Source organism: Zalophus californianus, chromosome 6 (assembly GCF_009762305.2).
Source record: "Zalophus californianus isolate mZalCal1 chromosome 6, mZalCal1.pri.v2, whole genome shotgun sequence".
Taxonomy (NCBI): domain Eukaryota; kingdom Metazoa; phylum Chordata; class Mammalia; order Carnivora; family Otariidae; genus Zalophus; species Zalophus californianus.
In genome coordinates, this window is record NC_045600.1 from 46176549 (window position 1) to 46192620 (window position 16072).

Sequence of the window (16072 nt, forward strand, 5' to 3'; positions counted from 1 at the left end):
AATATTACTCAGCCATCAGAAAGGATGAATACCCAACTTTGACATCAACATGGATGGGACTGGAGGAGATTATGCTAAGTGAAATAAATCAAGCAGAGAAAGTCAATTATCATATGGTTTCACTTGTTTGTAGAACATAAGGAATAGCATGGAGGACATTAGGAGAAGGAAGGGAAAAATGAAGGGTGGACATTGGAGGGAGAGATGAACCATGAGAGACTATAGATTCTGAGAAACAGGGTTTTAGAGGGGAGTGGGATGGGGGGATGGGTTAGCCCAGTGATGTGTATTGAGGAGGGCACATACTGCATGGAGCACTGGGTGTTAATACGAAAACAATGGATCGTGGATCACCACATCAAAAACTAATGATGTATTGTTTGGTGACTAACATAACATAATAAAATTTAAAAAATTTTTTAAAGGAAAAAACTACAAAAAAAGTTATTATCAACAACTATATGCCAATAAATTGAGCAACCTAGAAGAAATGGATGCCTTCTTGGAAACCTATAAACTGAAGCCTGAAACAGGAAGAAATTGACAACATGAATAGGCCAATAACCAGTAACGAGATTGAAGCAGTGATCAAAAATCTCCCAAAAAACAAGAGTCTAGGGCCTGATGGATTCCCTGGGGAATTCTATCAAACATTCAAAGAAGAAATAATACCTATCCTCCTGAAGCTGTTTCAAAAAATAGAAACAGAAGGAAAGCTTCCAGGCCAGCATTACCTTAATCTCCCAACCAGGCAAAGACCCCATCAAAAAGAATTTCAGTCCAATATCCCTGATGAATATGGATTCCAAAATCCTCAACAAAATCCTGGCTAATAGGATCCAACAATACATTAAAAGACTCATCCACCACAACCAAGTGGGATTTATCCCAGGGATGCAAGGGTGGTTCAACATTTGCAAATCAATCAATGTGATAGAACACATTAATGAGAGGAGAGAGAAGAACCATATGGTTCTCTCAATTGATGCAGAAACAGCATTTGACAAGCATCCTTTCCTGATTAAAACTCTTCAGAGTATAAGGATAGAGGGAACAGTCCTCAAGTTCATAATATCCATCTATGAACAACCCACAGCGAATATCATCCTCAATGGGGAAAAGCTGAGAGCCTTTCCCTTAAGATCAGGAACACGACAAGGATGCCCACTCTTGCCACTATTGTTCAACATAGTACTATAAGTCCTGGCAACAGCAATCAGAGAACAAAAAGAAATAAAAGGTATTCAAATTGGCAAAGAAGATGTCAAACTCTCTCTCTTCACAGATGACATGATACTTTATGTGGAAAATCCAAAATACTCCACCCCCAAATTACTAGAACTCATAATAGCAATTCAGTAATGTGGCAGGATACAAAGTCAATGCACAGAAATCAGTTGCTTTCTTATACACTATCAATGCAACTGTAGAAAGAGAAATTAGAGAAATGATTCCATTTACAATAGCACCAAAAACCAGAAGATACCTTGGAATAAACCTAACCAAAGAGGTAAAGGATCTATACTGTAAGAACTACACAACACTCATGAAAGAAATTGAAGAAGACACAAAACGATGGAAAAACATTCCATGCTCATGGATCGGAAGAATCATGAACATTCTTAAAATGTCTGTGCTACCCAGAGCAATCTATACCTTCATCGCTGTCCCGATCAAAGTTCCAATGACATTTTTCAAAGTGCTGGAACAAACAATCCTAAAATTTGTATGGAATCAGAAAAGACCCTGAATCACTAAGGAAATGTTGAAAAAGAAAAACAAACCTGGGGTCATCACATTGCTCGGTTTCAAGCTATATTACAAAGCAGTGATCACCAAGACAGCATGGTACTGGCACAAAAACAGACATCTAGACCAATGGAACAGAATAGAGAGCCCAGATATGGACTCTCAACTCTATGGTCAAATAATCTTCAACAAAGCAGGAAAAAATATGCAATGGAAAAAAAGACAGTCTCTTCAATAAATGGTGCTGGGAAAATTGGATAGCCACATGCAGAAGAATGAAACTTGACCATTCTCTAATCCCATACACAAAGATAAACTCTGAATGGATGCAAGACCTCAGTGTGAGACAGGAATCCATCAAAATCCTAGAGGAGAACATAGGCAGTAACCTCGGCCACAGCAACGTCTTTCAAGATACATCTCCAAAGGCTAGTGAAACAAAAGCAAAAATGAACTTTTGGGACTTCGTCAAGATAAAAAGCTTCTTCATCAAGATAAAAAGCTTCTGCAAAGAAAACAGTCAACAAAACAAAGAGGCAACCCACAGAATGGGAGAAGTTATTTGCAAATGACACTATAGATAAAGGGCTGCTATCCAAGATCTATAGAGAACTTCTCAAGCTCAACACCCAAAAAACAAATAAGTCAAAAAATGGGCAGAAGACACGAACAGACACTTCTCCAAAGAAGACATACAAATGGCTAACAGACACATGAAAAAATGTTCATCATCATTAGCCATCATTGAAATTCAAATCAAACCACACTGAGATACCACCTTACACCAGTTAGGATGGCAAAAATTGACAAGGCAAGAAACAACAAATGTTGGAGAGGTTGTGGAGAAAGGGGAACCCTCTTACACTGTTGGTGGGAATGCAAGTTGGTACAGCCACTTTGTAAAACAGTGTGGAGGTGCCTCAAAAAATTAAAAATAGAGCTCCCCTATGACCCAGCAATTGTACTACTGGGTAGTTACCCCAAAGACACAAATTTAGTGAAAAGAAGAGCCGTATGCACCCCAATGTTCATAGCAGCAATGTTCGCAATAGCCAAACTGTGGAAAGAGCCGAGATGCCCTTCAATAGATGAATGGATAAAGAAGATGTGGTCCATATATACAATGGAGTATTACTCAGCCATCAGAAAGGATGAATACCCAACTTTGACATCAACACGGATGGTACTGGAGGAGATTATGCTAAGTGAAATAGGTCAAGCAGAGAAAGTCAATTACCATATGGTTTCACTTATTTGTAGAACATAAGGAATAGTATGGAGGACATTAGGAGAAGGAAGGGAAAAATGAAGGGGAAATCGGAGGGAGAGATGGACCATGAGAGACTATGGACTCTGAGAAACAAACTGAGGGTTCCTTAGGGTAGGGGGGTGGGGGGATGTGTTAGCCTGGTGATGGGTAGTAAAGAGGGCACGTATTGAATGGAGTACTGGGTGTTACACGAAAACAATGAATCATGGATCACTACATCAAAAACTAATGATGTATTGTATGGTGACTAACATAACATAATAAAATAAATTTAAAATATCAGTCAAGGGATTCACAAAATAAAAGGATATAAAGTATGATGCCATATACCTAAAATGTGGGGGAAGAGGAGTAAAGAATGGGTTCAAACCTAAGTGACCATTAACTTAATATAGACTACTGTATGCATAAGATGTTATATATAAACCTAATGGTAACAACAGATCAAAAATCAGTAATAGATATGGAAAAAATAAAGCAAAAGGAATCCAATATATCATTAAAGAAAGCCAGTAAACCATGAGAGAATAAAGCAAGAGAGGAAAGGAACAAAGAGGAACCACAAAAACAACCATAAAACAAATTAACCAAATGGCAATAAATAACATACCTATCAATAATTGCTTTGAATATAAATGGACTAAATGCTCCATTCAAAAGACATAGGGTGAGGGAATGGATAAAAAACAAGACCCATCTGTATGCTGCCTATAAGAGACTCATTTCAAATGTAAAGACACATGCAATTTGAAAGTGAACCAATAGAAAAGCATTTATCATGCTAATGGAAGTGAAAAGAAATCCAGGGTAGCAATATGTATATCAGACAAAATAAGCTTTTAACCAAAGAGATAGAACAATTGTAAATATTTATGCACAAACATGGGAGCACCCAAATACATAATAGCATCTAGTAACAAACATAAAGGAAGTAACCGATAGTAATATAATAATAGTAGGGGACTTTAACACCCCAGTCACATCAATGGATAGATCATTCAAATAGAAAAATCAACAAGGAAACAGTGGCTTTGAATGACACATTGGCCCAGTTGGATCTAACAGATATATTCAGAACAGTCTACCCTAAAACAATTCACATTCTTTTCAAGTGCACATAGAACATTCTCCAGAATAGATCACATATTAGACCCCAAAACAAGTGTCAACAAATTAAAAAAGACTGAAGTCATACCATGCATTTCTTCTGAGCACAACTCTATAAAACTAGAAATTAGTTACAAGAAAAAATATGGAAAGAACACAACTACATGGAGGTTAAGTAACATTCTACTAAACAATGAATGGGTCAACCAAGAAATCAAAAGGAAATAAAAAAATAGAGACAAGGAAAATGAACACATAATGGTGCAAAATCTTTGGGGTGCAGCAAAAGTTCTAAAAGGGAAGTTTATAGCAATACAGGCCTACCTCAGGAAGGAAGAAAAACCTCAAATAACCTAACCTTACACCTAAAGGAGGTAGAAAAAGAACAAACAAAACCCCAAACGAATAGAAGGAAGGAAATAATAAAGGTCAGAGCAGATATAAAGAAAATAGAAACTAAAAAAACAATAGATCAGTGAAAATAGGAGCTGGTTCTTGGAAAAGATCAACAAAATTGATAGACCTTTAGCCAGATCATGAAAAAGAGAGAGAGAGCACTCAAAATCAGAATAGAGGAGAAATAAGAACTGACAGCACAGAAATATGAAGGATTATAAGAGAATGTTATGAAAAAGTCTAAGTCTATGTCAACAAATTGGACAACCTAGAAGAAATGGTTAAATTCCTAGAAACAGGGAACCTCCCAAAACTGAATCAGAAAGAAATAGAAAATTTGAGCCAGCAATGAAATTGAATCAGTAATCAAAAGATTCCCAGCAAACAAAAATCCAAATGGCTACACAGGTGAATTCTACCAAACACTTAAGGAAGAGTTAATACCTTGTTCTCAAACTATTAAAGAAAAGAGAGGAAGAAAAGCTTTCAAATTCATTTTATGAGGCCAGATAAAGACCCTATAAAAAAAGAATCACAGGCTAATATTTCTGATGAACATAGATGCAAAAATCCTCAACAAAATATTAGCAAACTGAATCTAACAACACATTTAAAAAATCATTCACCATTATCAAGTGGGATTTATTCCTGGGATGCAAGGGTGGTTCATTATTCATGAATCATCAGTGTGATACTTCAAATCAACAAGAGAAAGGATAAAAAACCATATGATCATTTAAATAGATGCAGAGAAAGCATTTGACAAAGTACAACATCCATTGATGATAAAAACAACAAAGTAAGCTTAGAGGGAACATACTTCAACATAATAAAGGCAATATATGAAAAACCCACAGCTAACATCATACTCAATGGTGAAAAACAGCTTTTACCCTAAGGTCAGTAATAAGAATGTCCACTCTTACCACTTCTATTCAACTTAGTACTGGAAGCCCTAGCCACAGCAATCAGACAACAAAAAGAAATAAAAGGCATCCAAATTGGTAAGGAAGAAGTAAAACTGTTACTATTTGTAGATGACCCGATACTATAGACTCCACCAAAAACTACTAGAACTGATGATGAATTCCATAAGGTCGCAGGGTACAAAGTCAATAAACAGATATCTGTTGCATTTCTATACACTAACAATGGAACACTGGGTGTTATACGCAAACAATGAATCATGGAACACTACATCAAAAACTATTTTGTAATGTATGGTGATTAACATAACGTAATTTTAAAAACCCCCAAAACAGTGAAGTAGCAGAAAGAGAAATTAAGAAAACAATTCCATTTAAAGTTGCACCCAAAATAATAAAATATCTAGGAAAAAACTTAACCAAGCAGGTGAAAGACCTGTACTGTGAAAACTATAAAACATTGATGAAACAAAGACAACATAAACAAATGGAAATGCTCATGGGTTGGAAGAATTAATATTGTTAAAAATGTCCATACTACCCAAAGCAATCTACAGATTTTAATGCAATCCCTATCACAGTACCAACAGAATTTTTCATAGGAGTAGAACAAGCAATTGTAAAATTTGTATGGAACCAGAAAAGAACCTTAATAGCCAAAGCAATCTTGTGCAAGAAGAACAAAACAAGAAGAACAATCCTGGATTTCAAGATATACTACAGAGCTGTGGTAATCACAACAGTATGGTACTGGCACAAAAATAGACACATAGATCAATGGAGAATAGAGAGCCCAGAAATAAACCCATGATTATATGGTCAATTAATCTTTGACAAAGAAGGTGAGAATATGCAATGGGAAAAAGATGGTGTTGGGAAACTGGACAGCTACATACAAACGAATAAAACTGGACCACTTTCTCACACCTTAAAATGGATTAATCCATTTTTTAAGGTGTGTCCTTAACATTATTAAGGACATAAATGTGAGACCCGAACCATAAAAATCCTAGAAGAGAGTACAGGCAGTAATTTCTTTGGCATTGGCCATAACAGCATTTTTCTAATGTCTCCTGAGGCAAGGGAAACAAAAGCAAAATTAAATTGTTAATTAAATTAAACTATTGGAGCCCAGCAAAATAAAGGACTTCTGCATGGCAAAGGAAACAATCAACAAAACGAAAAGACAGCCTACTGAATGGGATAAGATATTTGCAAATGACATGTCTGATAAAGGGTTAGTATCCAAAATATATAAAGAACTTACACAACTTAACACCCCCAAAATAAGTAATCCAATTAAAAAGGGACAGAATACATGAATAGACATTTCTCCAAAAAAGACATCCAGATGGTCAACAAGACATGTGAAAAGATGCTCAGTGTCACTCATCGTCAGGGAAATGCAAATCAAAACCACAATGAGATATTACCTCATACCTGTCAGATTGGCTAAAATAAAAAATACAAGAAATTGCAAGTGTTGGCAAGGATGCAGAGAATAAGGACCCCTTGTGCGCTGTTGATGGGACTGTAAGCTGGTGCAGTCCCTGTGGAAAACAGCATGGAGATTCCTCAAAAAAATTAAAAACAGGCACCTGGGTGGCTCAGTCATTAAACGTCTGCCTTCAGCTCAGGTCATAGTCCCAGGGGTCCTGTGATGGAGCCCCACATCGGGCTCCCTGCTCTGTGGGAAGCCTGCTTTTCCCTCTCCCACTCCCCCTGCTGTGTTCCCTTTTTCATTATGTCTCTCTCTGTCAAATAAATCTTTAAAAAAAAATTAAAAACAGAATTACAATATGATCCAGTAATACCACTACTGAGTATTTACCCAAGGAATATGAAGACAGCATCTAATTCAAAAAGATATATGCACTCCTATCTTTATTGCAGCATTATTTACAATTGCCAAATTATGGAAGCAGACTGTCCATTGATAGATAAGTGAATAAAGAAGATCTGTGTGTGTACACACACACACACACACACAGGAATATTACTCAGCCATACAAAAGAATGAAATCTTGTCATTTGCAACAACATGGATGGATCTAGAGAGTATAATGCTAAGTGAAGTCAGTCAGAGAAGACAAATAACCCACATGATTTCACTTATACGTGGAATTTAAGAAACCAAGTGAACAAAGAAAAAAGACAAACCAAAAAACAGACTCTTAACTCTAGAGAACAAACTGATGGTAACCACAGGGGAGGTGGGTGGGGGAATGGGTGAAATAAGTGAAGGGGATTAAGAGTGCACTTATCCTGATGAGCACTGAGTAATGTATAGAATTGATGAATCACTATATTGTACATTTGCAACTAATATAATACTATGTTAACTATACTGGAATTAAAAAAAAAGTTCCAGTTCTTTGGGATAAAGTTGGGTAGGGTGGAAAGCAGGAGGCTTTTTCATTTTAACTTCTATCTGTATGTAATCTCATTACAATATTGCTATTTTTTTTAAAACCTCAACAAGGGTTAACTAGTTGGGAGATTTTGGACCTTTTTTCCCCTCTATTAATACTAATGTTTAGGGGCACCTGGGTGGCTCAGTTATTAAGTGTCTGCCTTTGGCTCAGGTCATGATCCCAGAGTCCCAGGATTGAGCCCCATGTCAGGCTCCCTGCTCAGCAGGGAGTCTTCTTCTCCCTCTGCCCCTTCCCCCACTTGTGCTCTCTCGCTCTCTCTCTCTCTCAAGTAAAACCTGTTTAAAAAAAAATACCTTTATTTAGAATAGCTTGCAAATATATAAAAAAGTGAAAATGGCTAGTAATGACAAATGTATCAAGTTTCTTAGACAATGACAATAAAAAAATCTAGTTTCATTTAGATAAGTAAAACTGATAAAGCCTTTACTCCTACAAATATATTTTTCAAAATATAATATTTTCTAGTATTTATATGATGATTTTATAGCTGTTCATTATTAACCTTTGGTTATATCTTCCTTGCAGCAATTTTACCTGCTCAGGAATGGAAACCTCCTCTTCCTGCTTATGATTTTCTAAGTATGATGGATGCTGCCGCATCTCAACATCCCACAAGGAAAGATCCTGAGTGTACAAAAGAAACAGATGCACAGGAGAATGATAAAAAACATGAAGATAAATCAGCATTCAGAAAAGAACCAATTGAAACACTGAGAATAAAGCATTGGAATAGAAGTAATTTGTTTAAAGGAGAAAAATCATTTAAGCATGATAATAAAGAGTTATGATGCTCTAAAGAGTTATGAGCTGGTTTCATAGGGCTGTGGAGAGCTTTACAAAGTCTTTTTAGTTTATTTGATAGATTGAAGAATTTATTAAAAAATAATATTAAATCATTTCAAGTTTCTAGACCAGTTTTGTCCGATGGAAATATAATGTGAGTCATATATGTAACTTAGAATTTTCTAGTAGCACATTTAAAAAAATGAAAATGAGCAGGTGAAATTAATTTTAATCTTTCACCCAGTAAGTATACCAAAATAGCTCAGTTAACATAAAAATTATAATGAGATATTTTACATCCTTTTTTTCTATCAAGTCTTCAAAATCCAGTGCATATTTTACCCTTACTGTACATTTCACTCCAGAGTAGCCACACATGGCTAGTGACTGCTGTAGTGGATAGCTCAGCTCTAGACAAAAACTGGTGTACTTAATTTAACTTAGTTCTAACCATGAATTAGAATAAAAATGCAACTCTAGTTTAATCACAGTCAGTTCCACAATGGTATCACACAGCTGGAAATTGTATTTGTTTTGTTGTAGACATGATGTTAAAACCAGTGTTTTTAAACCAGGGAGCAGTTTTGCCTCCCAGGGGACATCTGGCAATGTCAAGAGACATTTTTGCTTGTCATGACTAGGGTTGTTACTGGCATCTAGTTGGTAGAGGCCAGGAATGCTGCTAAACACCCTATCATGCATTGGACAGCCCCTCATGGCGAAGAACTATCCTGCCCCAATGTCACTAGCACCAAAGTTGAGTAACCCTGTGTTAAACTAACCTGTGGTAAAATGTTCTTGTTTTGCTCAGTTATGTCTGAAAAAATCTCGAATATTAGAGATAAATATTAGGTGGTCTTATCCTGATTATTATCTGGACACAACCATGTCTTTTATTATAAATTCATTTTTATAGTATTTTTAAAAGGTGATGAGATAACTCTAAAAAGGACTCAGAATTTTATATATATATATATAGTTATATATGATAATATATATCATTTAATTATAATTTAATATAAATTATAAATTTATGTAATTATATATAACTGTATATAATTGGTGTGTGTGTGTGTATAAAGGTATATGAGATAAAGATATATATGTGTAAAGGTATATAAGAAAATCTTAAAACCTGCTCTTAATTCTATAAGTTATATTGCTAAATTGAAGAGGACTTAGACATTCTGCTATCCTCTTCACAAAAAGAGAGGCTCCCTCCTCTGAACCATGTGTGAAATCTACCTTTGTAAGATTCGGACAAATCAATTGGTCTCCCTCATCTATCTAATGAGAGGAGAAGCCATAGGGCCTCATCTATATAATGAGGGAAAAATCAGCCAAAGAATTAATTTTTATTCTAAAAGCACTTACTTGTCAGACTGATCTGTTTGTAGCAGTTGTCTCATTTTCACTCCGTGCATTTTTTTTTTTTGAGACATTTGTTGAGAACATCCTACTTGGTGCTCCACTGTATTTCTCCCTTTTAATACCTAATATCTTGTTCTTAAAATTTTCTGCACATACAGTTTGCCTAATACAACTGAGTTCATAATTGGAATCTAAAAAAGCAAAAATAGCTGTATTTCATTCTAAATAGATCACTTGCTACTGTTCACACCCCTTCCTTGATATTTTTTCTCTAGCATGTAATGCATATTATTTCAGTTCATTCTCATTTGTTTTGATTTCTAACCTGGGAGATATGAGAATGAACTGTAAATATAGTTTGTAGTCATAAAACATTATTAACCTAACCATTAGAAAATGCTAATTAACTATAAGCACACAGAAACATGAAGTTGATTAGTTATTGTACCATAGCCAGCAGTTCTGACAGTTGTTAATAACATGTTCTCATAATTTTAAATAAAGTATCTGGATTTCAGGCTACCTTCAAAAACTTCCTTTAACCTCTGTCATGCCCTCTATTTTACCACTTACCTGTATCTATTGGGTTTCTTTGGTTGCAAGCAACAGAAACTTAAGCAAAATGGAAATAGTGGGTAATGCATGGAGTTAGAAGAAAGAGTAAGCCACATTTAAAAACAATAGGAAACAAGGCTGTTCTGGGATCTCTGTGTGAGGAACCAACAGCTCAGTGATGAATCAGTTCCAACTGTTTTCTATCTTTTGTGACTCAGGGAATCCTAGGAAACTTGCTTAGGGGAAGAGTGGGCACTTTATTTGGGAGCCCTTACCAGACTTCCACAATGCAGAAGAGGTAAATCTCACAGAAGAAATCTAGATTTTGTTGACGAAAAAAAAAAAAAGAGTGAATGTAGAGAAGGTTTTCCTGCGACACCACTTGCTGTTCTTCTATCTTTGTATCCTTTTCGGGTCTTTCTGCCATATCCTCCTGTTCATTTTTGAGAGCTTTAAAAGCCCTCTTTCTAACTCCAAGTTGTTGGAGTTTTCCTCAATGTTCCCCTGATCTTCTATGAGACTTGGTCACTTCATATGTACATTCTGCAGAATATCTCTCACGAATCAGATTCTTTCACCCTTCCCTGCTTCACCTGTGCTAGAAGGTAAACATCCTTGGTCCATTGCTTCCAGCTCTGGGATGAAACATTCCATGGATAGTTTTTCAAAATTCTTAGAGTTCTTCAAGCAAGTTTACACTGCTTTAAAAAACTAATTAAACATGTGCATAAGCAGAACAATGGAGTTTACAAATCAGTAAGTGTCTATCTTTGAGACTAGAAAGTAATCAAATAAATACATCTTAGGAGCTGTGCTTCTCCTTAATATGTAGAAAGCTGCATGAGAATGTTACCCCCATCCTAACATCAAGAAAAAAAATCATAGTTTTTCTTACTCCCCATCAGAGAAGGCAACCAAAGGAACTGAACAAGACCTTTCAAGGGGAGACAGGATATATGAATGGTTTCCCCTTTGGCAGGGAGTATAATACTAAAGCAAGTAAGAAGAAATTATCAAGAACTTGGAAGAGCCTAAGATATTACCCTACCTTCAAGTTATGTTAGTGTGCCACAGTTTCCTGAGTCAGAGGAAGAGGACTTTATTACTCACTGTAATGGCGTTTATCAGAGTGCTAGTTCCCTGATCCCCAATCCTACAGTGCCATCAGAAGAGGGCCAGGTGACACCTATACAGGCAGTGGGTCCCATTGCAAGGGAGGAAGCCTGAGTTCAGGGAACCTAAATATTTTCTAATAGGTATAAAGTATGCCTGCCCTTTCCTCTGGAGGGAGACACCTTTATGAGAGTGGACAGTAATCAAACCTAGCTCTTACTTTCCCAGGCTGAAAAGGTAGTCCAAGACAAAGGCAATCAGTGCTTCTATTCATAAATCAATCAGAAGTGGGAGACCTTGGAAGAATTGTCTCCCAACAGGATTCAGCTAAAATTTTAAAGTATTCTTTAAAGACTAAGTGTGGATAAAAATATAAGCTTGGAATAAGTGGGAACCCTGACAGGACAACAGTTAACATTCATTCACAAGCCTTCACTGGGTACTAATGAGAACCCCTAGGGCAGAAGCCTGGCAAGAAGAGATCCCTCAGTGACACAGGCATGCAGGTAGTGGTTGATAGAATGGTACTGGGTGGCAGATGTGAAACACTACCCACTTCCTCAGATCTTTCTCTTGTATAAGTAAAAGCCATTAGGTGCTGGTGGAGGGACAGCAAGCCTTCCTGCCTCCAGGGCCCAGGCAAACATCCACTGCCTCTGGGGGAAGGGCAAGTACAAGAACTTTTGCCCCTGAGGAGAGGCAGAATACCTCTTAGGCCCAGGATCCTGCCCCAATACCAAGCAGAAATCTATCCCTGGGAGAAAGTAAGAACACTTCTGTTTAAGAATTGTGAGAAGTGTCTCTACCATGTTTAACTGCCATGGGGGAGGAGTTAGAAATTTTCAGAAGGTGCTACCACAGGGTCCAGGTACACAGACTCTACTTAAGTCTGAGGATGGGCCAGGGGAACCAAGAACTTATACTCCCACTTATCATCAGCTCAGTAAAAAATAACAAGCAATAGCAGTTTACAACTTCAGGAAGCACAAGATTGTGGGATGACACAGGCAACCAGGAATTGCTGAAAGCTGAGGGTGGAGCTGGAAAATGAACCCTCTGGCGCCTGGGTCTGACTCTAAGTACAAGATGATAGGAGTGCATTCCTAAAGGAACATGCAGACCATAGTGCAGTAAAAGTAAAAATAACAAAACCAAAACCAGTTTCAACTGACTAGATTTACACAGGCCTTCACACTAATGGCCAGATGTAGATGTTATCCATCTATCTCTACTGTTTTCCATAAGATGTGTGGCATTCAGTTAAAAAGTCTAAGACGGGACATCTAGCTGGCTCAGTCGGTTAAGCATCCAACTCTTGATTTCAGCTCAGGTCATGATCTCAAGGTCATGAGATGGAGCCCCATGTCAGGCTCTGCGCTATGTGAAGAGTCTGCTTCTCTCTCTCTCCCTTTTTCCCTCCCCCTGCTCTCACTCTCTCTCTCTAAATAAGTCTTTAAAAATTCTAAGACTAAAAGGAACGTAAGAAAAAACAATCCATTGTGAAGAGATGAGACATGACAGAACTAAACACAGAGACATCCCAGATACTGGAACTGTGAGGCCAAGACCATAAAGTAACTGGGATTAACGTGTAAAAGGATTTGATGGAAAAGATGGGCAACCTACCTGAACAATGGGAAACTTTAGCTCGGTTAGAAATGAAAAAACATGCTAACAACAATGAAGCCCTTGGTGGGTTTATCAATAGACTTGGCACAGCTGAGGAAAGCATCTGAATTTGAAGATAGGTCAGTGGAAATTATCCATAGTGAAACACAGAGAGAAAAACAATAAATGAATAAAACAAGATAGATGATTCAAAAGCTGTGGGATAATATCAAACAGTCTAACAGACATGTAATTGGAATTCCAGGAGAAAAGAGAGAAAGCAGAAGTATTTGAAGAGAGAGTAGTTGAGAAATTTCAAAAATTAATGAAAGACAATAAATCACATATCTAAGATGCTCAGAGAAGCCCAAGTAGGATAATTTAAAAATAAAACACCTAGACACATAATAGTCAAAATACTAAAAAACAAAGATAAAATCTTGAAGATAGCCAGATCAAAAAACAGATTCCCATCCTCCTCTTTGCTCTCTCTCATTCGCTCCTTTTTACAACCTTTTAAAAAAATATAAAAGCATTCTTAGTTCAGGGGTCATATAAAAACAGGCCCAGGGCTGAATTTGACCTGCTGGCCATAATTTGCCGACCCCAAGTCTAAAGCAAAAACTGGAACAACAATATATTTATGAGACTCTAACATATATAAAAGTAAAATCTATTGCCAAAAAACATCTGTGACAATAACAGCACAAAGACTGAGGGAAGAAATTGAAATATACTGTAGCAAGGGTCTCACTTTATATGAAGTGGTATAATACTATTTAGAGGTGAATTGTGATAAGCCCCTAGTAATTGCTAAAAATAAAAAAGAGATGCAACTAAATAAAATAAAATTAAAAGATATAACTAAATAAAAAATAATCCAAAAGAAGGGAAGACAATAACAAAAATATGACAAATAAGAAACACCCAGCAAAATGGTAGAGTTAAATACACCTGGAGCAATACATATATTAATATAAATAGCCTATACACCGAAATTAAAAGGCAGAGATTGTCAGAGTAGATTTTAAAAGAATTATATACGCTATAAAAAACCCACAACTTTAAATATGAAGATGTAAATAGGTTAAAATTAAAGAGATGAGATAAAACTTGCAAGCACTAATCAAAAAAGATAACTGGGGTTATCTTAATATTAATATCTGGAGTTATATATTTTTTAAAGATTTTGTTTATTTATTTGACAGAGAGATACACAGTGAGAGAGGGAACACAAACAGGGGGAGTGGGAGAGGGAGAAGCTGGCCTCCCGCCGAGCAGGGAGTCCCATGGGGGCTCGATCCCAGGACCCTGGGATCATGACCTGAGCCGAAGACAGATGCCCAACCATCTGAGCCACCCAGGCATCCCTATCTGGAGTTATATTAATATTAGGCAAAAGAGACCAGAACAAGGACTATTAGCAGGGATAAAGAGGTACATTGCAAAATAACAAAGAGGTAATTCATCAAGAGGATGTAACAAGTCTAAATGTGCATGCATCTAAAATGAGATCTTTAAAAGTTGATAGAACTGCAAGGAGAAATAGACAAATCTATTAAATAGTTGGAGACATCAACACTCTCAGTAATTGATATAAATAAACAGAAAATCTATAAGGGTATAAAAGACCTAAAACGACAATTTACTTAATTGACATTTATAGGACATTCCACCTAACAAGAGAATACACATTCTTTTTTAAGTGCACATGAAATATTCACCAAGGTAGATTATATTCTGGGTTATACAATAAACTAGTTGAAGAGATTTAGCCATACAAAGTTTGTTCTCTAGCACAACAGAATTAGACTAGATATCAATAATAGAAATATGCCTTGGAATTTTCCAAATTTCTATAAATTAATCAATGTTCTTCTAAATAACCATGGGTAAAGAAAAATCACAAGAGAATTAGACAAATTTTGAATTGAAAGAAAATAAAAACTAAACATACTGAGATGTATGACACAGCTAAAACAGAGCTTAGTGGGAAATATATACCACTAAATACCTAGATTTGAAAACAAAGATCTGAATAATCTAAACCCCTACCTTAAGAAACTAGAAAAAAAAGGAGCAATTTAGGCCCAAAATAAGAAGAAAAAAATTTATAAAGGTAAAAGCATAAAGCAATGAAATTGAAAACAGGAAAACAATAGACAAAAATTAGTGAAACTGAAAGCTGATTTTGTTTGTTTATTTTAGAAAGGAGGGGAGGGACAAAGGAGAGGGAGAGAGAATCTTAAGCTGTTTGCACACCCAGTGCAGAGCCTGACATGGGGTTTGATCTCATGACACTGAGATCATGACCTGAGCTGAAGTCGAGTTGGACACTTAACTGACTGAGCCACCTACGCATCCCCAAAAGATGATTTTTTAAGATGGTCAATAAAAATGACAAACCTCTAGCTCGAGTAGTCAAGGAAAAAAGAAAGACACAAATTATCAATATTAGCAACAAGAGAGGGAGCATCACTACAGATTCTATAGACATTAAAAAGATAGGTAATATGAACAGTTTAATGCAATAAGCTTGATAATTTTGAGATGGGCTATTGCCTGTTTTGTAAATAAAGTTTTATTAGAACAGAGCCCTGCCCATTTGTTTACATATTGTGTATGGCTGAGTAGTTGCAGCAGAGACCCTGTAGCCTGCAAGCCTAAAATATTAGTTATGTAACACTTTTTAAAAAGTTTGTCAAACCCTAACTTAGATGAGTTAGATAAATTCCTTAAAAGACCCAAATATCGATTCT

The 16072-nt window shown here is 36.3% G+C and overlaps 1 protein-coding gene across 4 annotated transcripts in view; it reads left to right on the plus strand.

Annotated features, from left to right (window-relative positions):
- The window catches only part of TXNDC16 (thioredoxin domain containing 16), a 117593-nt gene extending 107044 nt beyond the window's left edge, over positions 1 to 10549 (plus strand). For 3 of the 4 annotated variants that reach the window (XM_027572283.2, XM_027572282.2, XM_027572284.2), the window contains one exon: positions 8409 to 10549. In XM_027572283.2, coding sequence (XP_027428084.1) covers positions 8409 to 8671 — 263 coding nt within the window. In that variant the 3' untranslated portion in view covers positions 8672 to 10549. The remainder of the gene's footprint in view (positions 1 to 8408) is intronic. The other variant, XR_003515992.1, reaches the window with a different exon arrangement.
- Positions 10550 to 16072: the final 5523 nt, after the last annotated feature.